Raw genomic sequence first — 24,553 nt, 5'->3', positions numbered from 1 at the left:
AGGCTCCATGCTCAGCATGGAATCTGACATGGGGTTTGATCCCATGATCCTGGGATCATGACCTCAGCTGAAATCAAGAGTCTCACGTTCAACCAACTGAGCCACCCAGGCGCCCCTCTTATAATGAGCTTCTTAATGGAAGGTATACCCACAGGAGAACACAGCACAGGGAAAATAAAGCAGCTTTCCCACCCACCGTCCTCAAAAATAACCAAAGTAATCTTTAATTATCTTTGAAGAAAGAACCAGAAAAAATGAAAGAAACATGTGAAAAGCTGGAGAATTTTCATTATCTTTTCACTGTTGTCTCTATAGAGAATGGAAACAGCCAAATCTTACATGTTAGGAAATGTGATAAAACCAAATTAGAATAGGGGCACAGGGCACCCACTAATGCAGGCTACAGTGAAATTAGACAGGCTTTCAGGGCCTCCAATATTGCCTAAGGAAAGAGGACTGATACAGAAAGAAGAAAGTGAAGCACATAAAAATGTGTTTTGTTTTTCACTGAAGGACCTTGTGAACCCAGAATCATACCTGTGCATTTCACACCTGGATCCTCTATGTGACAATCAGTAATGGTCATGAAGTAAAGAATAATAGGGGCCATTTTACACATGCTGTAAAAATGTTCTTTTATTGAATTTTGTATTATCATAATAAATTAAAAAAAATCACAGTAAAAAGGAAAAAGTCATGTATGAATACTCTTTAATTACAGTAATGCATATGTTGAAAAATGGGAGGAACATATACCTAGATGTTGGTCTGCCACATTAATGAATAATTACAATTTTTAAGCCATAACTTCTATGAATTTGTCAATGATTTTGTCAAAACTGAACTTCTCTTTATGTGAGATTTGTCAGTTGATCTTCACTCATCATTGGTCATAGAACACTTAGTTTATTTTGAAAAATTTATTTCATGTTGAATAACAGATACACAAGTAGGTAGAAAAAGTGTTAACTAAAAAGATAAGATAGGGCAAGATGCATAAAAATCCCATTCCACATCAAATTCTATAAATAGCATGTCTAGGTTTCTTTGGGACCAATTCTTGTGGTTTTCTAATATGTCTGCAGCCAAAAATATTTAGACAAGTAAACATTCAAGTGGTCACTCAGAATGCCAGATTAAAGGAACTGAGTATAAAACTCTTGGTTATTTCAAATCTACTCTGCAAGTGCAGAAATGTAATCTTGCAGAGACTGGAGACCAAACTTGCCCCATGGAGCTTGGATTCCAAATCACTCTGAATTTACTGGAAAAGAAAAGAAAAACAAAACAACACAACCGACCAGTTGATTTCCTATGTCCCAGTCATGCCCATTAACTGGGAGTTCTCCACACTCACTTCCATGTAGAACATATTGTTAATTAAAGGATATAATAAAAACATGTACATTTTAAGCTTATGTATATCTTATTAAAACTCTAGACAGCCACTGTTTAAACTTAGATCAACAAAGTAAGTTTTCAGGGGAGACATATTTTATCACTGGAATGGTTTAGGATTGTGGCTCTGGATGGTAATAAAAGATTCTCTTTTACTTGTTACTAAAGCTTGTTTTTAATAAATGCTATATAAACAGTGTGTCTGTACATCTCCTGCCCCAGGAGTGGAGAGGTCCTGCTGCATCCCTGGTGGCAGCTGAGGCTGCAATTATTGTGAGGAGAATGGTTGGAATCCGCTAAACCCTGGCATTGTTTTCAACCTTCTCTACACCCAGTTCTAATCTGAGAACTGGGGGGAAGAGGGGAGGAGGGGGAGTGAAGGAGGAGGAAGGAGGGAGGAGGGAGAGGGGGCAGGAGGATAGAGGGGGGACAAGGGGAGAAGGAGAGAAGAGGGGAGAGGGCTTTCAGTTGCCAGAGCACCCAAATGACCAAGCCACATTGAAGAATCCAGCACTGGAGTTTGGGCGAAGCATTTTGGGAAGTCCTGCTGTATGAGACACTGTGGAGACAAATCTCTGCAAGGCTGCACTTTAGTACCAGGTGTCCCTGGAGAGCATCAGGCTGTCCTACTGTGTGAGAATGGTAAGTATCCCTGAGCTCTGACCTCTCAGGGGTGCCTTCTCTGGCAGCTCAGGCCATTCTTCTGAGGCAACCAGCCATGCCTGCCCCTAGGCTACTCTGATGGGGAGGTGGGACTGTCTTCCTGACAGCCCCACTGCCCTCCTGTCACAGATGCTATCTGCCAATAATCCTTTGTACCCCTAACTCTGTTTCTGCTTCTGAAGAAAGCAAACCAGCACTGCCTATAATTACTTCAAGGTGGTAACTATATATGTTGCCTCACTTGGTAGATTTGTCATTGGAGAGGTCCCATGGGGGCATCCAGTGAGCCTGTCTCCTAACTGCTTGAACTTCCTGACTCTAGCCCATCCTGGTGGACCCAAATCAATCCAAGGCCCTCCCACGGCTGCCTACAGTTTATACGACAGGACGGGATTAAGCACTCTACTTTCCAACCCTCACCTCCCTCACAATCACCTTCTCTAAGGTCTTGGACTTCCAAGTACACCATGTTCACTCTTGCCTGTGCCTTTACCTGTGTATCACCCTCTTCCCTGGATGCACTTGATTCTTCTTCCAAGTTTTCCTAGCAGGACACTCTCTGTGAAGCATCTGTGGTCCACTTGGCCTGCATTCATGCTTCTATGCTCAGCGTTTGTTCACAGAACATTTGGGAGTGACTCTCTTCTATCCCCAACTCAAAATCTGAAGACAAGGCTGCCCTGCCTCATTTTCCTTTCCCTCATGGCAGTCTGAACGGTGCTAGCTCTATAAACATCTCATGAAGTGGTTCTCCCAGTGAGCTGTGGGCACTGTAGCATGGTTGAGGCACTGCAGAATATCCTCCCCTGCTCTTCATGGGCTGTGGTCCGGAGGAGGGGGGACTCTCACAAGGGCAAAGTTTGTAGCAGATGCTCAGATGCCACCTGACCCTGGTGGTCTTCTCTCAGGGGATGCCATTTCACCAGCTAGGCCATAGGAAAGCACAGATCAGTGAGGGCACATTGGCAGGCATGGATGATTCTAAATGCTCTCTACAGATGAAAGCAGTGAGTCACAGGCCAAGCTCCAGATAGCACACTTCAGGACAAAGTGTGTAGGAGAACCAGACTCCCCACTCAGACCCACTTTTAGTATCAGCTTGCTGACACTCAGATACTTCTTGGAAGCTTGTGGCACTTCCTCCATCCTATCACTGAATCTCCGCCCTACCCAAGGCTGAGTTCCAGGTCTGCCTGTTGTATGGCAATCATCCTGTTCTTTCTCCCAAGATCACAGCATACAGAATCCTCTGCTGGCCAGCTTCCCATTAGGTTCAGGGAGATAGGACAGGAGGACATCAGATGGGAAATTTCTACTCTGCTCCCTCCCAACCTCCCATACTTCTTAAAGACTTTCCTTGCCCAGGTCCTTCTGGACAGCCCTGCACAGCCCACTTCTTACTTGGCTATAGTAACTCCATCTCCCAGCCCTGGCCCTTGGCCTCAGGGGTTGGAAGGAGGTCCTGTCAGTCTCTGGTTGCTTTGACATCCACTGTTGCTTCCCATGTCTCTGTCCTCAATGAGTGTCTTCATTTGAGTTATTTGACTTGAATGACAGCAAATCCCTAAGCTTCTTGCAAAACCCTCACAGAAGTTCCTCCATTTATGTAATGATGGTACATCAAGTACAAAATACCATCTGCTTAAAGTACCAGGCATTAGCCCCGTCCCCCTTCCCATACACACATGGGCCATTCTGTATTCTTGCAAAGCACTTCCTGGAGCCCCAGGACATCTCAGTACTCTGCCTGCTACTCTAGGCTAAGTCAGAAATGCCCAGTCAGAAGTATGTGTGGTAGCCATAGTGTATGCACAATGGGCAGGCTTTGATGAAAAGAAAAAAAAAGTCTTTCTCATGTGCCTACTTACATATATCTACCTATCTTCCACCTTAATCTCCCCACTATTCCTGTGATCTAATGTAAACCCACCTTCAGAAAAAAAACTTGAACATGAAAGCACATGACTGTTAGTATTTCATTAGCTTAGCCTTGGAGAGGTAGTGGCATTTTGAAAGGAGTGGTGACATTTACGCACACCTCAGTCAGATTGCTTGGATTCTAATTCTCACTTGGCCACTTTCTGGCCCTGAGACTGGGAAATGCTCAAGTTCTCTAGAACTTGGTTTCTTCATCTGAAAAATGGTGATAATAGTAAAATCTATCCAACAGGATTGTTGCCAGAAGTGATTTCAAGGAAAAATCTCAATGCCAGCTTCTCTCCCACATTATGTACTCAATAATTGTTGACTATCACAAGATTGATTGTCTTGTTATCCAGATGTGAGCTCTTCAGGATTAGAAGGGCCTTTATAGACACATAAAATGCCACCCAGGAAAGCTGTGAGGCTGCCTCTGGCCACATCACTGTGCCATGACACAGGGTACCCTCTAGCACTGCTCATCCCTCCTAGGGAGCTTCTTTCACTCCCGTCTTAGAAGAAGTTCCCCACATGAGTGGGCTGCCTCCTCTGGGACTTCCCCAAGGTATTCCAGAGAACCAGGATGAAACTGGACCTGAGTCAGGCCTGCCTGACATGTGACTATCTTGGCTTCCTGGTCACCAGTCCAGGGCCCTAGCCTCTCATTTACTAAGTACCACCTCTATCCCCCAACCTGCTTAGTGAGGACCTGTGCCTTCCTCCTCCTGGAAGGTGGAAGATAATAGGAAGGAGCTCTGGCAAAGCAGAGAACAGGGCTGTGTGCTGTGGGGAAGTGAATATCAAGGCATGAAATGTGGGTTTTAGCCCACACCTGCAATACACCTCTGGGATGCACCTGATTTGGGGAGATCCATGAAGGCCTCTGAAAACAGTCAAGAAATGGTCCTCTCCTCTCACACCTTCTTGACTTTCTGTCTGTCACCACATCAGTGTGGCTTAACACAAACCAAGGAGCATCCAAACATTTGACTCCTGGCACATGACAAGTTTCTCTAGGGACTCCCATTCTGAGGAAGCTCAGTGCCACTTGGGTCTCTTGCCTTGAAGGGCACACCCTTTGCAAAGCAGAAGGTGACATTTCTTTAGTGCACAATGTAGAGGCCTTTTGATTTTTATTTTCCCAAAAGGCTCCATATCAGTGCCTTGGGGAATCCCACAGCCAACCAACAAAAGGCAAACCTGCTCACTAGAAAGTATGGTTCCTGTTTGTGCTGGTTTGGCCACTTCTGGGAAGGGCACAAGAAACTGAGGGCAAAACACTTGATGATAAATGGACTCTGAGGGGAGAGAGAGGCCAACATAATGTCGATGGCAACTTCTTATTTATATTTTCACTTGTCACTGATGTGGGCCCTGGAGGACTGAGCAGCTGAGTGGAAAGGCCCCTGTAATGGGGTCTCCTTGGGTCAAGTTGGACAAATGGTGAAATGGCATGATCAGTGTTGTTTCCCAAAATTGTTGCAAGTGACATTATTCCTAGAAGGAATTGTTAACCCTGTAAAAATCAGTTTTATTTTTCCCCCTCTCTCCAGCTTTCTTAAATAGGCTTTTGTGTAAAGGCTATGATCAGGTATAATCCTACCTAAAACATCTTCTCTTAACCCTACTTCTAAATAAACAGTGAACACCACACTCAGAATGAACTGCCTAGTAATTTCAGTCACCTGCTAAAATAGCTCTTTTGACACCAGACTCTAATAACTGAACTAGAAGCTTCAGGAAAATTAACTGCAAATTACTAACTCTTGATCAACAGTTTGCATAAGATATCCAGAGTCAAAATAAACCCAAACTTGCAGATGTTCAAAAACGTACTGGCAATTCTTTCCCCAGATGGAAAGAGACACAGACACAGCACTTGTAACCTTTAGTCAGATGCTTATTAGGTGGTTAAGCCTAAGCTGCAAAATAGATACTAATTTTGATTACTAATTTTGGTACTGGCTTAACTAATTATGTACTGTTATTGCAGTGACAGGTCTCAAGATCTATAGCAGGGGTAGGAAAATAAGAGCAAAGTGTCAAGATCTCTCTGCATGATGAAATGTGGCCATTGTGTTATATGAATCCAAGTCCATGACGGTCTTGATGAGCCCAAGGTTTAAGGAGACCCCTACTAAATCCTAAGGGAATGACTGACATGCTCAAGCCTTCAGTTACAAATCAAAGGCAGCTTTTTTTTTTTTTTGCTTCTCAGTTTCTCCCTTTCTCTGGGCAATAAAAAGGAAAGGGAAGAGGAACTTCCCTCTGAAGTCTTGGTGATTTCTTGTTAAGTACATATATAAATATAAGCGTGTTGAAAGCACATTCTTAATAAAATTATTAATAACTTAGGGCCAGGATGGGAGGAGTCATCTAGTGTGGGATCACAGGGTTTTGAATTTTAGTGTGTTCCCTATTTTTATGACTAGATACTGGTGCAAAGAGCAGCCCTTTGTGATCAGCTCTGGTTGTGCAACATGAGCTCTGACATTTCCCTGGGTGTTCCAGGTACCTGCCATCTAGGGTACCCGAGTTCAAGTACCTTTGTTGTTGTACGCAAGACTCTCCTGAAAGTTAAAGATTTCTCTAAAAACTAAAAACCAAAAAAACACAGGTGTATGTGCACACACATATGCACACAAATCACCAGAATTTATAGGCTGTCTCTGTGCATGAGTAACACAAAGAAGCCCCAGAAGTTGGAAATGGGGTTCCCTGCTGAGACAGAAACTAGAAAGAACAAGCACCTAATAAATAAAAAAGCCACTAGTGGGAACTCATCTTCACGGAAAAGCATAAATGCTTTTGAAGACACACAAGAATACCCAAGGTTAATGAAGGTGCTCTAAAAAACGTGATTTAAACCTTGGGGAAAAAAAAAAGTATATAAACTGGGTAGTCTGCTAGACCCTGGAAAAGTGACTTCAGGAAGCAAAGCAGGAGCCTGGCAGAAACACCACTCAAGCATGTTATGGGAAAAGCACTCCAATCATGGGGGATGCCAGATCAGGATTACTCCCTGCACACCACTAAGGCTCTTAGCTCCATGTCCATCTCACAAGACAATGCCTAATGACTAATTTGGCTTCCCTCACAAATCTTGATAATGAAAGAGATAGTCTAGTGAATAAAATTGGTTTTCATAAAGCTACTTTATTTTTCATGATAAATTATGAAACTGGACATTTGAATTCCACATTAATTGTCATGAGTCTATTCCAGGGAGTCTGTCCTGTGTACACGGATAAACTTGAGGCCCTAATCTGCAAAGCTGGGATGACTGCCTTTGGAGGTCCTAGGTCTGGCAGCCCCCTTAAATCTAACCTTGACATTTCAGATCCTACAAACAATCATCATGGGGAAGGAGGATACTGGTACAAAGAACCACTGTGTTGGAAGATTCCAGAGTGGCAAGGCCACAAAACCCATAGTCCCCCATGTTCATCCCAATACTAAGAGCATTTGCTTCTCCCTCCCCAACCTCCCTCAATCCCAAATCTATTTGCCTCCTTTGTCCCTTTTCATCTCTACCACCATGACCCTGTTCAGGGCACTAGTTTCAATCACCTGGATGACATAACAGCTGCCCCCTGACTGCCACCCCCCGCCTTAATTCTCCACCTACACACCAACCATGGTTCCTGCTTGCTCCAGCACATTCAATGAGCCCCCACCCATTATACCCATTATATCTGCATAATGGTACTCATGCTGCTCATGAGGTTCCAAGCTCAAGAATCAGTCTGTGGAAAGCTGGCAGGGCACCTGACCTCTGAGGTTGATCAGCTCCAAGGGCTGGTATAAGAAGTAAACCAGTTATTATACAACAGACACTAAGCAATGGTATCACCTTGGCCAGCTGAGTCTTTGCTTGTGTGTGCAGCTTTGTCTGTACCACTTACCACAAATGCCCACCCCTTGGTTCTTGCTTTAGTTTACACAATGACTTGGGGTCACCCCAGTGCACTGTGTTCCCTCATGCCACCAACTTAACATGCATGCTGAGCCTGGGCCTGGACTCCCTTTCCTCCCACTATGCCCAGCTAATTCTAGCACTTAAGCTTCAAGTCTCAAATTAGGTATCACTTTTTCCAAGATACCTTCCCTGAACACTGCCTAACTCACCCCAAAACTGGAATGGTGTTTCCCTTTCCCACACATTTTGGGAGCACCTATACTAGTCCTTAGGACTTACTCTGTAATTGTCAATTTTCCTGTCAACACCATTAATGGGGATCAAAACAAACTCTCCAGGGAGAAAAGGGGAGAAGCAAATAGAGGTTCTGGCTTCAGTAGCCATGCAGCTTTGCTACAGGGGTGCTTGTTCTCCCTTAGCCCTCATTAGAGGCTCACAAACTTCTAAGTGCAAAGCCCAGAGGTGGCTCAGCCCCTCTCTCTCACTTTACCCACTGATTTGGGATCAAAAGATCCAGATTCAGGCAAAGAAGCACTAACATTTTCACTTTCCAGTGTATTTCTTAGCCTCTTTGAGACTCAAATGAATAACCCTGACTGTGGGTTTATAAAGCTTTGCAGTGATACTTTGTAACCCACAGAACACCAATTATTAGATGATTATTGTTGGTGCCAGATCTCATCCTATAGCAAGAAGTGGACAGGAAAGGATGTCAGGCTGCAAGGGGTGGGTGACCCTATTGGATTGGGGCCACTGCCAGCAAACCTGTTTTCCTAATTCTGCCGCCTCATGTCCTACACACAGAACAGAGGTCTTCCTGAGGCTCTGTGTTCAGCCTTGGCCATTTTCCCTGAGTTTTCCAGAGACAAGGCTCTGGCATATCCTCACAAGTGGGAAGTGGAAACATCTTGGGGCTTTTAAGTATGACACATGGGAGTACTCAAAGGTTCCTACAACTAGATTACCTGTACTACATTCAGGCAGGCCTGCTGAGTCAGAATAAGCATTTTAATGACCCAAACTGATCACTGTGTATCATCTCACACCCATCAGGGGCTGTTGCCAGTACAGAGGGTCCTCTTCATCCCAACACACAGCTCCCAGCCCCTTTCCTGAGCCCCTCCCTGGTTGAAGCAGAAACTCAGAACACAGGTCAAGCCTGCCACCTACAGTTAAAGGGTCCAGGTACATCAGCTCCTGTGTTCACCTGCCCTTAGTTCAAGCCAACCCTATCCTTAGACTAAAAAGTCAAATTTCCTTCCTTCTACCCTGGATTTAGAAATGGAAAATTTAGGAAATTGACTTAAATTGCTCTTTAGGCCAGTGTGTGTTTCTTCAAATTAAAAGCTGAATACGGAATCAGAATAAACTGCATTCAACAATGTGCAGCAAATGATCATGGAGTACCTGGGCTGCACACCCCTGAGATAAGTGCAATAATTCCAGGGGTGCCAAATATTCAGTTCTCACACGTGTGCAAACAAACTATAAGTCCAATTTATGAATTTCTTTCTGTTCACATTGAAGATCAATTTTTCTCTCATGGTGAAATTAATTTACTTTTCATTGTCTCTGCAATTAAACCAGCATTACTGCTATGAGAGCAGGCTCCAATCCTGTATCATGACCCTCATAGGCAGAAACATATACAGTGTCCACCCCTCACCTCAGGAAGAATGCATTGCCCATGAAGTTAAATGCTAGGTTGCCTTTTGTTAACAAAAATGTGTAGCTCTTGGTAAATTCCACCATGGAGAAGGCAAACCATGGGTGAAACACACACCAAGAGATATGTCCCAAGCTGGGGAATTGAAGAACATATGGGCAGAGTTTACACAGCGTAATTCTCATGAGAAGCAATCATGATTACTAAATAGTAGCCAAAGCAGTGCAGCAGGGCTCTTCAGATTGCTTAAACATGGGGCGCCTGGGTGGCTCAGTCGGTTGAGTGTCCAACTTTGCTCAGGTCATGATCTCACAGCTCATGAGTTTGAGCCCCGCATCAGGCTCTGTGCTGACAGCTCGGAGCCTGGAGCCTGCTTCAGATTCTGCATCTCCCTCTCTCTCTGCCCCTAACCCACTCGCATTCTGTCTCCATCTCTATCAAAAATAAACAAACATTTAAAAAAATTGCTTAAACATCAAAGTTAAGGTTAAAGAAATTGATGCAGCAGTGGAATTAAGGTAAAAATATTTTCTCTTGCTAAAAGAGTACCCTTAGTTCTCAACATATATCACCACCATCGCACATGTAGTCAATTTAAAATGAAAAACAAGTTTACAAATCACTTCTGGATACTTAAAAATAAACTCTAGGTTGCTTTTCTTTTTGGCAGCACCAGCCTTAAGCTCTGTGGCTTTGCAATATTTCAGAAACTTCAGGTACATTACAGTCTTCTGAGAAAGGCCCAGTACTTCAGAATTCTTGGAGTGGCTGTGGAGAAAGAATATTACTGGCAACAAATATTAAAGCAACATTTTAAGACCTATAAGAATACATTTAGATGTTCATAAATGTACACACATATTTAAGGATTCCAGCTGATATCCTAAATATTATTTCTGTGAACATATTCACATTTCTTTTTGGTTTAAGAAAAAAAAATGTACCTTATAGACAAATTATTTCAGCTGTAGATGGAAAAGTCCATGGCCACGCTTCCCTTTCCCAGTGTATATCAGGGGCCTATGTGGGTGTGTAGAGTTTTCTCTGGTCCCCAAAGAGCTCACCTGTGACATACCTTCTATATGCACAGGAAAACTGCTCTTCTTATTCAGGGGCTCTTTTGTTGGTGGAATTTGGAGAAACTGGGTTGCAACATCTTTTCTGGGAGAGGCCAAGCATACTTTTTCATTCTTGTGGCTTTGTGTGTTTAAACAATTTGAGGTGGTATAAAAGACTGAACCACGAGATTGCTCGCAGCATTCCAAGATTCCTGCTGCGCCACGCTGCAAACTGCAGACATTCTCCAGGCCTGCTGGCCTCGGCCTGAATGTGAAATTTTACCCACTAGAAAGCATCATTGGAGCTCCAGTCAAAAATTTTAAATAGCCCATTGATACTGATGCTTTTGTACTTTGGCTTCAAAAGCAATCATGACCAAACATTTTCAACTATGAGTTGATTACAGTAACGAAAACACCTTTTCAAAAAACATTTAATGAGGTAGCTGAGGTCGAATATCAAATCCACAGCATACACAAAAGTGCTTAATAAGTGCTCAGGCATTTTAAAATGTATTTTTAAATGCAAACTTGCTACAGTGCCTAATAAATGCTCTTCCCAATTCCTGAAGATGCATGCAAATGTTGCAAAGAGGCCCTTGCAGAGTGCTAACAGCAAGAGAACAAGAGGTTGAGAGCAAGTGAAGCTGGACAGGAGTAGAAAGGAAGGGCGCTCTGGGCATACAGCCTGGGTTGAAGTGGTTGGTCTCCCCATGGAACTTAAATATAGTCAGTGCCACCAAGAACAAACACTAAGTAGAACTCAGGGATATGATGGGCTGAGAAGGGGGTCTTGACGTGAGGTGGTAGGAGCCACAGCCTGGGACACTTTCACTGAAAGATTGAGGCAATGCTCAGAGCACCCCTTCTCTGTCTTCCAGGGCCCCTGGAACAACACTCAGGAGGGAGTCTGGACTCCTGCTGCTCTCACCATGACCACCCTGGATTCTGTTTGCTCACAGCCACAGGCTGCTTCCGGCTGAGAAGCTTTTAAAATGTTAACTTCAAATGACTTCCATGTGGAGTCTTGGAAAAAGGAAGGGTGGTGATACCAAGGCTGTCAGCATGGATTTTGTTACTGTTGCTGCAATATGAACATTCATGCTCACGGGCACACATGCACACTTGCCTGCACACAGGTGCACACATGAGTTGGTACGGGGCAGTCAAGCAGACTCCCCAAGCTCAGGCAGGGCAGAAGTTGGCTGAGTGAAGGGGCCTGGGGTGGGTTCATGGAGAAGAAGCCTGGATCCACCTTCGCCACCCTCCCTCTCCTGTCCTCCATGGGGGCAGTCAGTATTCCAGGGCACCCAGCAGAAATGCACTGAAGACAAGGGATGGAAAGGCAGGCACCAGATCACTCTGTTATTAGGTCTCCGTCGTATAGTTGCTGTAGGCCAGAGGAGGCAGGGTCTGAAAGCTGCTCCACCGCCTCGTACCAGGCTGGGACTCCACACGCCCTTGCTCTTTATATTTACCCAGAATGTTTTTGGCTTCTTCTGCATCCCGCAAAGGGCTCTCTCCATATTCTTCCTTCAGCCACTGTCGGTACTGGAGAAGTTAAAAAAACCAAAATGTCACACACACACCTGCATTCACATAGATTTTACCCATTACTTAACGGTACAGATTTTGCCACATATAAACAAGGAATAAATAGGCATTGGGTAATCATGGGTCTGTGGTTGGCCAGCCAGTGTCAAGCAAGAGAAATAACTGCTTCTTCCAGATTGTGGCCTGAGGACATGAAAGCAAGCCAAACCAAGAAAATGGTACTTGACCCAAAGGGAGATAAACAGAAGCTAATATTGGGTCTGATGGTAAAAGATATGTTCTAAGCTGAGGACTTTAATGGGGATGCAGGTGGGGCATTCTTGGACTAGATGTCTTCTGTGGGCCTTTCTAACTCCAACCTCCATGATGTACAGAAAGATTGTGGCATCTTCCCAGGGGCTGCTGTTTACATCACAAAAGTCTCCTGAACATGGTTACCTGGTGGACTTCATGCTTCTCAAACTCCTGGAGCTGTCTCTGGAAGCCCAGGTTGGGGTTGGCACAGGACCTCCCTGCACGCACAGTGTGCAGGGCATCCTCCCAGCCAAAGTCGGTGACAGTCATGATGTATGCGATCACCAGAGTCACGCTCCTGGAGACGCCAGCCAGGCTGTAGGGCCAAAAGAACTCACATGGGCAAAGGGTTTCAGTCCAGAAGTCTATCCTATGATTCACTGAGAGCAGGAGATTCTGTGGATCTCGTTTGAGAAAGTCATCCTGCCTTGGATTATGAGTGGACACCAAGCCAGTATGAAATTATTCAGAAACATATAAGCTTCTACTTTATTATACGCTTCTACTTTATTATACACTAGAATCTCAGGCATTCAGTATCTGTGTTAGCCTCATTTTTTTGTAGATTTCCTACTGGCTATAGGTTTTGGACACTTCAGTTTTATGATTTTCTATGTTTCCTAGCCCCTCTTCACATATTCCCCATTTCCCAGGACAGAAAAAAAAAACTAACCAAAGCACATCAAAGGAACTTGAAGGGTCTTGGATCTATGCAATAAATCTATTCATAAACTGCAGCAGTTTAGAAGACTTCATTTTTTTTTAAGTGTGGTTTTCTTAGATAAATGAAAACTAAATCTATAACTGAAAAACCCATTAAATACAGAAGCTCTTAGGAAATATTTATTCTTCTTGACATAACTAAGCAGAGTACAAGAGAGGGCACATTCCATGTGCTCTGGGATGTATGGGTCAAGAACGGTTAATTATATCAGGCAGACTGAGTAAGGGACCAATTTTAAATGCATATGCAAATTAAGGTGGTCACAGAAGGCTGTGCTGCATCAGATTTAGAGTGTTCTAGCAACGGTTTAATATGGGGAAGTTTAGAAAATTTCTCATTTTTAGAAAAGCCTATCTTCAGATTTATACAACCATATGAAATACAAATTCCTAGAATATCATATCTACACATATTCAAATGATGATGATGATGATGATGATGATGATGATGGTAATAATAATAATAATAATAAAACAATGACTCTCAAGTAGTGGCTCTTTCTTAGGGCTTTATTTCAGAAATACTGAGAGCTTTTAAAAAAATACATCCTCTTGGGGTACAAACCTAGAGATTCTAATTCACCAGGAGCCATAGAAGCACAGGCACAAGATTTCAGAACTCCCCTTATATGGTCCCAACTGCACTCCTCAAAGTGCTTTTAATCAAATGTAGATTACCATTACAAAACCCACAATGTGTTACATGTCCTACTCTTTTTAAAAGTAAAAAAAGTAAATCACACTATTTCAAGAACTGCATAAAACTGCAGAATGCTGTTTTTTTCTAAAGCAATCAAATGATCTACTATCCCTGCTCTCCTATTATGGGTTACAGGTCCTTTGAACAGTTTAGTTTTCATTGATGGCTCTCCTGGATATCAAGCAATGGATCTCCTTGGTCAAGACAAGTTTATCACCAATCTCAGCAGCAACGCAGCCCAGGAGACATCACTTCACATTTCCAAAGAGCTTTCACTGCAACAGCAACTTCTTTGGGGAAACTCAAAGGACTGTTAAGCTTTTTAAAAATATCTATATTTTACAATATAATATTGTCTCTTTTTTAAAAAACTGTGTATAGTTGACATACAATGTTACATTAATTCCAGGTGATTCTACAAGTTTTACATTATGCCGTGCTCACCACAAGTGTAGCTCCCATCTGTCACCATTCAATGCTAATACCATTGACTATATTCCCTACGCTGTACCTTTTATACCCATGACTTATTCATTCCAAAACTGGAACCTTGTATCTCCTACTCCCCTTCACCCATTTTGCCCATCCTCCTACCTCCTCCCCTCCAGCAACCATCAGTTTGTTCTCTGTATTTACAGGTCTGGTTCTGCCTTTTGTTTGTTTTTTGTTTGTTCATTCATGTGTTTTGTTTTTTAGATTCCACATATAAGTAAAATCTTATGGTATTTGCTTCCTCTGACATATTTCACTTAGCATAATACCCTCTAGATCTATCCATGTTGCTGTAAATAGCAAGACCTTATCTTTTTCTGTGGCTGAAGAGTATTCAATATGGAGCCTCATTCAATATAAAGAGGGAAATGCTCAGCCTGCACTTTAATGAACAGCAGAGTTCCAGCTCTAGGATGTTGGCTACTGGTTCCTTTGACATATTAGTTATGTGATTAGTATGAATACTAGTGGTAACAAGCATTTCATAATATATATAATTGTCAAATCACTACATTGTACACCTGAAACTAATGTCAACTATATTTAAATTAAAAATAAAAAAATAAAATATGAGAGCCAACACTCACTGAGAGCTTACCATGTGCCAGGTACAGTGCTAAGAACTTTATGTACATTGTCCTTGGATTATGTGAGTTTTAACAGCTTTCTCTGCAGTGTGTACGTACTCGTGTATGTATATACATATCCGCACAAAGTATAGCTGAATGCGGTAGAGAGCTATATATAAACTATTTATTTCTAAGAATCTATTCAGATCTTTTCAAAGTACTAAGCTAAACATACATAAAAGCCCCAATCTGCATATGTAGAAGAAATGGTTATTTTGGTGTTACACTAATACAATGCTAAACACCCACATATGTGATCAAAACTCTCCAGAAAGAAACGGTGTTTTGGAAGGTCACTGAAGTTTCAGGGATGAGCCCACAAAATCTGTACCCTCCACAGGAGGCTGTTTTGAGGGAATGATAGACATAGGCTAGAAAAGAGTTTTCTGTTGTCCAGTAACCTTGACAGTCACTACAGAAATCCTACTGTGAAAATGAAAATTAAAAAAAAAAACATAGGGTTCTCTGTCATCAAAAACTAATGATGACTAACAAATGGCAGGGGTCAGATGGGGTGTATGTTCAAGATTCAGATGGTAGACGAACTATTAAGAGCTGAAATAATTAATCACACACAGAAAAACACTTGACAGAAATCAGGTTGAGAAGAAATGCTAAGCTATTATTAATTAGGTAGAGGCATACATACCAGTGTACAAGACAACCCTCACCCCTGAGTCGGCACTCGTGAATGAATTTAATACTTTCTTTGAAATGTCTTGTCCTGTAGGGGGAGAAAAAAAGAGAGAAGTGACATCTCTCTACTTTACTCAACATATGATGAAAAGAAAAAATCCATCTGAGGTTTCTTGAAAAGGTCTCAGAGTCCCACAGCTTCAAAACCGTGGTCACATTGTCTGGGTCTGGAGCTGCCTCAGCTTTAGAACCTTTCATACACAATGCTGAGGCTTGGGAAGGGCTGCCCATCTTCTGGGATTTTCAGAATTTCTCTGCAAGGAATCCCTGAAACACACAGTTGCCGCTCACCAGTACGTGTGTGTGTGGGGGGGGCGGGCGCTTCTGCCTATCCCATTGGTCATTGGTGCCCCTGAATGCTCAGGACCATAGCAGTGACACCACACTGATGATCTGCACACCAGTTGTGCACATTCACAGATGTTCAGGTGAAGAAGGTGTCCTTATCATGCAGGCTTCCCAGTTTTAAAAGGTAGTTTACGGGGCGCCTGGGTGGCTCAGTCGGTTAAGCGGCCGACTTCGGCTCAGGTCATGATCTTGCGGTCCGTGAGTTCCAGCCCCGCGTCGGGCTCTGTGCTGACAGCTCAGAGCCTGGAGCCTATTTCAGATTCTGTGTCTCCCTCTCTCTGACCCTCCCCCGTTCATGCTCGGTCTCTCTCTGTCACAAAAATAAATAAACATTAAAAAATAAATAAATAGGGGCGCCTGGGTGGCTTGGTGGGTTAAGCGTCCGACTTCGGCTCAGGTCAGGATCTCACGGTCGGTGAGTTCGAGCCCCGCGTCGGGCTCCGTGCTGACAGCTCAGAGCCTGGGGCCTGTTTTGAATTCTGTGTCTCCCTCTCTCTCTGACCCTCCCCCGTTCATGCTCTGTCTCTCTCTGTCTCAAAAATAAATAAACGTTAAAAAAAAAAAATTAAATAAATAAATAAATAAAAGGTAGTTTACTTCTGGGGCACCTGGGTGGCTCAGTCAGTTGAGCGTCTGACTTTGGCTCAGGTCATGATCTCATAGTTTGTGAGTTCAAGCCCCAAGTCGGGCTCCATGCTGACAGCTCAAAGCCTGGAGCCTGCTTTGGATTCTATCTCCCTCTCTCTCTGCCCCTCCCTCACTCATGCTCTGTATCTCTGTCTCAAAAATAAAAATGAACATTAAAAAAAAGTAGTTTACTTCTGATGATTTGAAAAAGTTAATCATATTCTCCCATATTGGTCTCCCTTGACTTTGGTAGGTCCTGTCAGCATGTCACCAGAGAGCTGTGGGAAAATGGTAAGTGCAGCTTCAATCCCTGCTCAGTGGCTTACTGGCTGTGTGACCTTGGGAGAGTCACTTAGTTTCCCTCAACCTCACTTAAAAAGTGGGAATAATGTCTTACAGGGTGGAATGAGGTAATATATGCCAATATGCTTTGCAAACCATAAAGTCCTATATAATGATGAAACCATGATCCTTATTTCTTCTGATCCTTAGCTTTTTAAAAACCCTTTCTCCTACATATGTGTGGCAGCACCAACCACTTAGAGCACATTCTGGACTGCCTAGTGGGTTAACTATAAATATTCCAAGGGAACCTACAGAGCACATGCTTTTTGAGGTCTTCTACATTTGAATGACTTGTAAGGCAGTAAAACACCTGAAGTTGCCCATGGAATAAATTCATCTTCTTTTAAACACCAACTGAGTGCTGACTATTTCCCAGGAACTGTGCTGCAGGAGATTCAGAGAAGAATGAGATGTAGTTTCTAACTACATAAGCTAGGTCCATTGTTCTATGAAGGATGACAAGACAAATGAATGTAAAAAGATTGGCAAATTCAGGTGTGGCATAACAAACTCAGCCAGGTATCAAATGCAGAAGAAACTTAGCAACCTAAGTGTAGCTGCCCAGCTAGATTAAGACAGAGAAGCAATACAGGAAACTCAATGCGCATGCATACTTGTACATATTCCACAACCCACCATAAGGCATGATGTCACTAAACATGGAAGGTCCTAGGTGTCTAACCCAAGGGCTCCATATTCTTACCTAAAATTTCTAATTACCAGAATATTGAAAGACATGCTTTTGCTAACATTCCCAGGCACAAATGCTCCCAGACATAAACTTATAAAATGACTCAAGACATTGCAACTCTACTTGCAAACACTGCTTAGTATAAAGCAGGCAAGAAAAGATTCCTGCTGTAATTCCTGAAATTTGAAGTGTCAACACTGAAACAGACCTCAGACAGGACCGTAAAGCAGAAGCCCATGGAAGCCAGGCAGTGTAGCAGAGTACACAGAAGGATGAAGGGATGCGGGCACTGTGATGTGACTGGCAGAATCCTGGCCCAAGGGCAAGGCACTGTAGGCAAGAGTGAAGGCTCAGTGCTGTTAGAGCTTCCCATCTCTCAAGCAAAAACAGTCTGCAGTGAAGTTTTCTGATTTTGAAGTATTAAAACTGTGGCAGACATCTTGAATCACTCTGATTTTGTTTGGGGCACTAGTTTGTCAGAATAGTCCATCCTACCTCTGACTCCAGCCATGGAGAACTAAAGAAAAGGTTGTGGGGTGAGGTGGGGACTTCTGGAAAAGTTTTCCCTTCCTGATGAAAGGGAAGCTATCTATCTCTGCCTCAGATTTCTGTTAGGAAACTAGAAGTGAGTGTCATGCTTACAGCTACATCAGCTGCTCTGTAACCACTGGTGATAAGCCCCTGGGGTGGAACAGCAGCAAGGATACAAAGAGGGACCTCGGGGATGCCCTGGCCTGGGAGCCACCATCACCAGGTTTCTTGGTCAAGGCTTGAACTAAATTTCTTTATAACTTAAAACATTATCAATCAGACACTCTGCTACTTACAGCCAAATACAATCTACCCGGTATCAGCAACCAATTCAATAGTTTTAACAACACTGAGCCAACTCATCTGGCCTAGGAGCGGCTACAGGCTGCCCTTCTGCCATCTGCTTCATGGTTTGCGCAGTGCAGCCTGTCCTCCTCTGTAGGTCACTGCATGTGGCAGACACGCCAGAGGGTGGGGTGGGTCTGACTATAGATCCCAGGACCAGGACAGGCTGCCCAGAACCCAAGGCTCACCCCTGACTGCAGCCTGGCAGCTGAAGGGTGTGGCTAGAGGGCACAAATATTTGTCCACTAGGTAGCCATGCTGGGATATCCAAGAGTTCTGAGAGTCCTCTCCATGCCTGCAGCCCATGCTCATGCCTGTTTATGGGTCTCTTTCTAATCGTGCAGAGCTGCATCTGAGATAAGAGAGGCAGAGAAGAATACAGTAATCAGTAAAGGAAAAATAAATCTAGAAATGAATGACAGTTGCCAGTTTAGTGAAGAAGTCACAGACTGCCCCAGAACACACTGCAAAGCCCGAGTGCCATGAAAGGTAACTATGCCACTCTAAGTGGGTAGGACTTAGTGTTTTACGAGAACACGGTCAGTGCTATGGAGCTCATCAAGAACTTGCAAAATTCAAGTGACAACAAATGAATCCCTTTACTGAAACCTGAAAGTGGGAACAACTGCTTATATCTGGCTTTTATACCTGCATGTCCCAAACCACATGCATGATGAAACCTGGGTCTTAAATATTGTGGGGTGTATCTGGGTTCTAAAGTCAGTTTTGCCTCTTCTCAGAATAAGAGTGTGGGGTGGAGTGGGGTCAGCAGGGTAACATGCAGACCTGTCAGAGCCCAGAGAGAGCACATGAAAGAGCTGTGGGGACAAGGAAGCCATGAGGAGGTGCTCCTACTCTGCTCCCTGCCAGCCCTTTTCTCTTAGTTCTAACTGCATCAATCTTAAGCCTAAGACAAACCCACAAACAGCACCTGTCCACCACTGAGTTGGGGCAAGGGCTAAGGAACCCCACAGCAGGCATCTGTGAGAGAGAGGGTGGCTCACAGCCCAGCCTGGGAATGTAATGATGCTAGGGAAGGGAAGGCTTAAAGCCTCACCACAAAACTTGACTCATAAACACAATTAGGCAGGAGGCCACGCCAAGCAGACATTCCTAGAAATGCCTTTTCCAAGTAAAGCCAGGAGGCATGCGCATTCACTACTGCTTTGGTGTGTTGCAGGAGTGGGGGTTATTTCCAGGGAAGCTGATGACATAAGCTCTAGCACTGGTCATTAAACTCCCTCCTCCACAGCGGGAAATACCCGCGACTCTGGCCCTTGTTGCCCAATTCTCTGATGTGAAGCAGAAGCACATTATCTCAAGCACCATCCCAACACAGACTGTTTCAATGAACACAGGTTCCCTATTCCTGCTCTTCATTTTGTACCTTCACTTGCATACCCACACATGGAGTAAGTCTGTTGGAGGAAAGCCAGTGAGGCTCACTGACCTACATGTGTGTCACAAACTCATGTAACAGTGGTTGCTGCTGCCAATAATCTGAAGAGAACACCTTGGGTAGGGCAGAGGGGCAGGCCTTTGGTAGGCCCTCTGGGAGACATGTCCTCCATGAGCACTCAGCAAACAGCCCTGCAGCAGCCACTGTTGCCCTTCCTCCACTTCCTCAGTCTGTGCTGGCTGTCCTTCTTGAACAGCCTCCTCTCTCTCTCTGTCCAGAGGCCAAAAGCCAGGATCAGCCAGGTTTTCCTGACCTTCAGAGAGTACACAAAAAGACTGGTGGATGGGATCTAGCAAAACTACACCACATGATGATCATCTTTTGAGGCTGAACAATGTGTGCTCACTCCAACACTGCAAGATTTTAAGGCTGTGATCCCCATTGTGGGATCTGAGGCAGCTCTGTCCTGCTGAAGACTCTGCTTATATGAGCAGGAGCTCAAGGGAGCTGGGCTCACTCCAAAGCCAGCAGTATCAGACTAGGCTGTATTGACAGCAAAGCCATGCAACCGAGGACACTTTTCCTTCCCATATATGTATATGTGTGTGTACACACAGACATGTGTACACGTCTGTACATGTATGTTGTATATGAAAGCAAAAGAGGAAAAAAAAACAGGAAAGGCAAGCACTCTTAGATTTTTTTTTTCCTGGAAAAGGAATACTTAAAAAGATAAAGCAAAAAGTAAATGGGTGGAATGTTCTATCTGAGTGAGCCGGTGCTCTGGAAGGTGAGCTCAGATAGGAGAGCTGTTTCCTCCTGGGGCAGAATCCATGTAGGCCCCCTCAGCTGGAACACTCTCACCCCACCCAGAAGCAAGCAGGAAGGAACATTCTCCACCAGTACAGACACTGGCAGAGCTGCTCTATCAGTGCACAGCATTTAACACATACAACTAACTCATATTTACATCAATGATTCCCCAACTTTTATATTTCCTGCACTTAAACATTTTTTTAATTGGGGGGGGATTTTTATCACGCTTTTCATTTTGCTACATAAGGTCATTTTAAAAACAAAACAAAAACCTCTCTACCATCTACTATAACATCATTTCACAAAGAATAATTGAACACTAGAAAAACTAGGAGAAGAAAGTTTAAGACTAAAATACAGTTAAGTTCAATAAGTGAAGTCTTATAAAAAAAACTCAATATCCATTTTCTGTGTATTTCTCATTCCTATGGGCTGCAAAGTACTCAGGAGTCATGTGTGAGCGTGTGTGTGTGTATGTGTGTGTGCACATGTATGCTCAAGTATGTATGCATCTGTCTGGAAACAGAACCACAGCACTCCAAGGGCCCACCTAGCTTTGATTTTGCAAAACTTTTTTAATAATTAAAACAAAGAAAAACTATAAGAGGACGAAAGAGTTGGATGTACAGAAGACATCAGCTAAATTAAAGAAAACATACACAAAAAGGGAGGTAGAATAAGGCAAGGAAGTTTTACTGGTACTTTAAATATAAGCTTTCTGTATTGCTAATTACCTCTTCTCCCCACAAAAACCTCAAGAAAGTTAGAGACCTGCTCGATACTCAAACCACTGAATGTCACAAAAGTTCTACTGCAATGATGCAATGCCACCAACTCCACAGCACAGACCAAACTCTCCTGTACTTGACATTAGAAGATTTAAAAAAAGTATTCCCTTCACAATATCTAAATAAAAAATACCAATTTAATAAATATTAAAATAAGAATGAATAAATGATCTACCATATATCCAATAATTCACTCTCGAAATACATTAATACTCCTTACTTGGGTAGCAAATATAATCTTATTTCTGGAATAGCTTACAGTTCATAAAAAATACTTTCACTTATCTAACCTAATACTACAAGAATTGTGTGAAATAGGTATTTTACAGATGAGAAGTGAGGTTAAAGTGACTTGCATAAGAAAGTACACAGAGAAAGCAAAAGCAAGTATTTCTAAAAGCCTCAATTCACCACCCACCCCACATCAGCCACTCAGAGATCATGTAGTGTATGCATGTGATATAAGCTCTAGGATGCCTCTAATTGTGACAAATCATGCAAAACACCCCAGCCTGGGTCTGTGGGGGTATTACAACTATGAGAACTTGAACTTTCACATTTCCTGACTTTGAAAGGCAAGGTGGTTAGGGAACTGAGGTAAAATTTTAATGTGTTAATGTTATCTTAACCAGGTTTCTGCATTTTAAGTTCCTGGAAGATCAGAGGGGGAGTTTGTGAGGATTAAAGCCAAGACAGAAAATTGACCTTTCTGGGCAGCTTACAACCACTGAATGCCAAGTGAAAGCAGTTAGTTTCAAAAGGTCACAAACCTCTTACTAAGCATAATTAGCAAGAAGAATTCCTGTTGGTATAGGGGTTTGTGGGGTAATATTTAGGATATAAAACTTTAAATTACATCTAAAGTTAAACAATTTAAAAAATCTGTAGGTTCAAAACAGTAAGCGATACAGTTTTCTAGAATTTATTTTGTCATTAAATATAAGACTTTTCAGGCATCAGTAATTAAAAGTGGCTAGACTAAAGAACTACTAGTTATAATTGTCTGAGTTAGCCAGAGCATATTTTCCAAGTGATGGACATGATTTCTCTTGCTTTTGTTAACCAGAGTATTTATCTCCTATCTGCATTGGTTGAGGGTACAGAAAGTGAAGGTTCACTGTCAGCTATATGTTCCTAATATTTGGTGACCACAGGCTACCTGAAGTGAACAGGCCACATAAAAAGTCAAGTATTCCATTTGCCAATGGTTAATAGTCTAATTATATCATGAAAGCATGCTTGCTGTTAAAACGTATGTTATGCTTCCAAAGAAACATGTGTAACACGGAAAGAGAAACTCCAGCTATTTCATAGGCTGTCTCTTAACATACACAGTAAACTCAAATTACAAACTTAACTCCACAATTTCCATGTAACTTCAGTAGAGCAAGAAATATTTATAAACTCATGGACATTGATGTGCCCAAAGTCTTACTTATGCATAAGATTTGCAATTATTAATGGATTAAAAATAAAAGTTTTCCCAAAGAATCACATAAATGCCTATGAACATAACTGTTAACAGGCGAGTGCCAGCTTTTCTGCCTTTCGATGAGTTATGGCCTTAACTTTCTTTTCCAACTGAAACAGAGGTTGTACAGCTGTAGGACTTCCCTCAACATAGCAGCAATGGCACGTCCTCTTGAAGTTATTCTGTCATTAGCCCCAAACATGGATGCTATGGTAACTACCTATTGAAACCTGGTGTCCCACCCTACACTTTCACCAAGATGTAAGGAAAGAGTTAAAAAGGCAAATCACACAGCTTAACAAGACCTCTGCACATATTTGGGACAGGAGAGAACAAATTCAAATCTTACAGGTTAGTCCTTTGGACCCAAGGTAACTGTGTTTGGGCTGGTTTTGCCAGAAGACCTGAATTGACCCATGAGACCCTGGAACTTGGAGAAGCTGCTGCTACATTTTCTGTCACTCTGATCTTTCCATGTAAGCATATCTTCCAAATCTCCCACTAAAGTGGGTCTCCTGAACACCAAAACTTGTTATTTCAATTATCTTCTTTTATAACTCTCAAGATATATGAATACACTTTTAAGAGAGTAAAAGTGTATTCTTATTCTCAAAAGTGCTTAGAGTTCATAGAGAACACTTTCATACATGTGATCTGATCTCCAAAAATCCTCAAGGCAGGTATTTTTTACATGAGGGAACTGAAGTTCAGATGGGTTTAAATGACTTGCCCAAGGTAGATACAACTAGTTTTAAATTTAAGATATCTAACATCAAGGTCTACTGCTTACTTGTCTATATAATGCAGGACTGCTCAATGCTCAATCTTCGTTTGGTAAGTCAGTTATTGTCCTGGACATCAAGCACAATGCTTGGCTCCTAGCAAAGCTGAAATGTCCTGAGGGCAATCAAGTACAGGTGGCCACCTTACCTCACAACAAATGCCCAGGATGTGTTATAATCTGATTCCTCCAAAGAGTCATATTGCCAATCAGGTATTGACAAGTTCAACAGTATATTAGAATCTCAGTTTGAGATAAGAACAAAGCAACCATTTTAAAAATAGCTACCAAAACATGGGCAGAAGATTGCTGTGGTCTCCAGAGAAAGGCAGTGGCTCACTTCCTTCCGTATACACCATGCCCTTCCAACCACTTCTGTTTCTTGACACGACTAGTAACCAAGGAAGTTCTCTGGTGCTTCTTCTCCTCCTAGACCCAAGCTACTACTGTTTTCCTAGTGATCCTAGTAAAATCTTTCCTCCGTCATCCTCAGTCTTAAAGACTGACTTTTTCTGTGAAATATGGAGAGTTAGTGTAAAAAAAAAAGGCCTTATGCAGAACATATTTGTCCCTGCTTCAAATCTACCCTTGCCCTTTTCTCATCTAATCATATGCCGCCTATCCCCTGTCCTATACCACCCCCCACCCTTCCCTACATCAATCCATCTGACTCTAGCCCCATTTTTTTTTTCAAACAGG

At 42.8% G+C, this 24,553-nt stretch overlaps 1 protein-coding gene across 5 annotated transcripts in view; it reads right to left on the bottom strand.

Moving 5' to 3' along the window:
- Positions 1–621: 621 nt before the first annotated feature.
- The window catches only part of DUSP22 (dual specificity phosphatase 22), a 72,050-nt gene continuing 48,118 nt past the window's right edge, over positions 622–24,553 (bottom strand). For 2 of the 5 annotated variants that reach the window (XM_027040157.2, XM_053223065.1), the window contains exons 5-8: positions 15,666–15,740; positions 12,617–12,788; positions 12,103–12,175; positions 622–10,334 (exon numbers count right to left, since the gene is read on the bottom strand). In XM_027040157.2, the coding sequence (XP_026895958.1) occupies positions 10,288–10,334; positions 12,103–12,175; positions 12,617–12,788; positions 15,666–15,740 (367 nt within the window). In that variant the 3' untranslated portion in view covers positions 622–10,287. Of the gene's footprint in view, positions 12,176–12,616; positions 12,789–15,665; positions 15,741–24,553 lie in introns of all 5 variants that reach the window. The other 3 variants (XM_053223064.1, XM_053223063.1, XR_008298670.1) reach the window with 2 other exon arrangements.

This window comes from Acinonyx jubatus, chromosome B2 (genome assembly GCF_027475565.1).
Source record: "Acinonyx jubatus isolate Ajub_Pintada_27869175 chromosome B2, VMU_Ajub_asm_v1.0, whole genome shotgun sequence".
Lineage (NCBI taxonomy): Eukaryota > Metazoa > Chordata > Mammalia > Carnivora > Felidae > Acinonyx > Acinonyx jubatus.
This window is presented reverse-complemented; position numbering and strand designations above follow the sequence as displayed.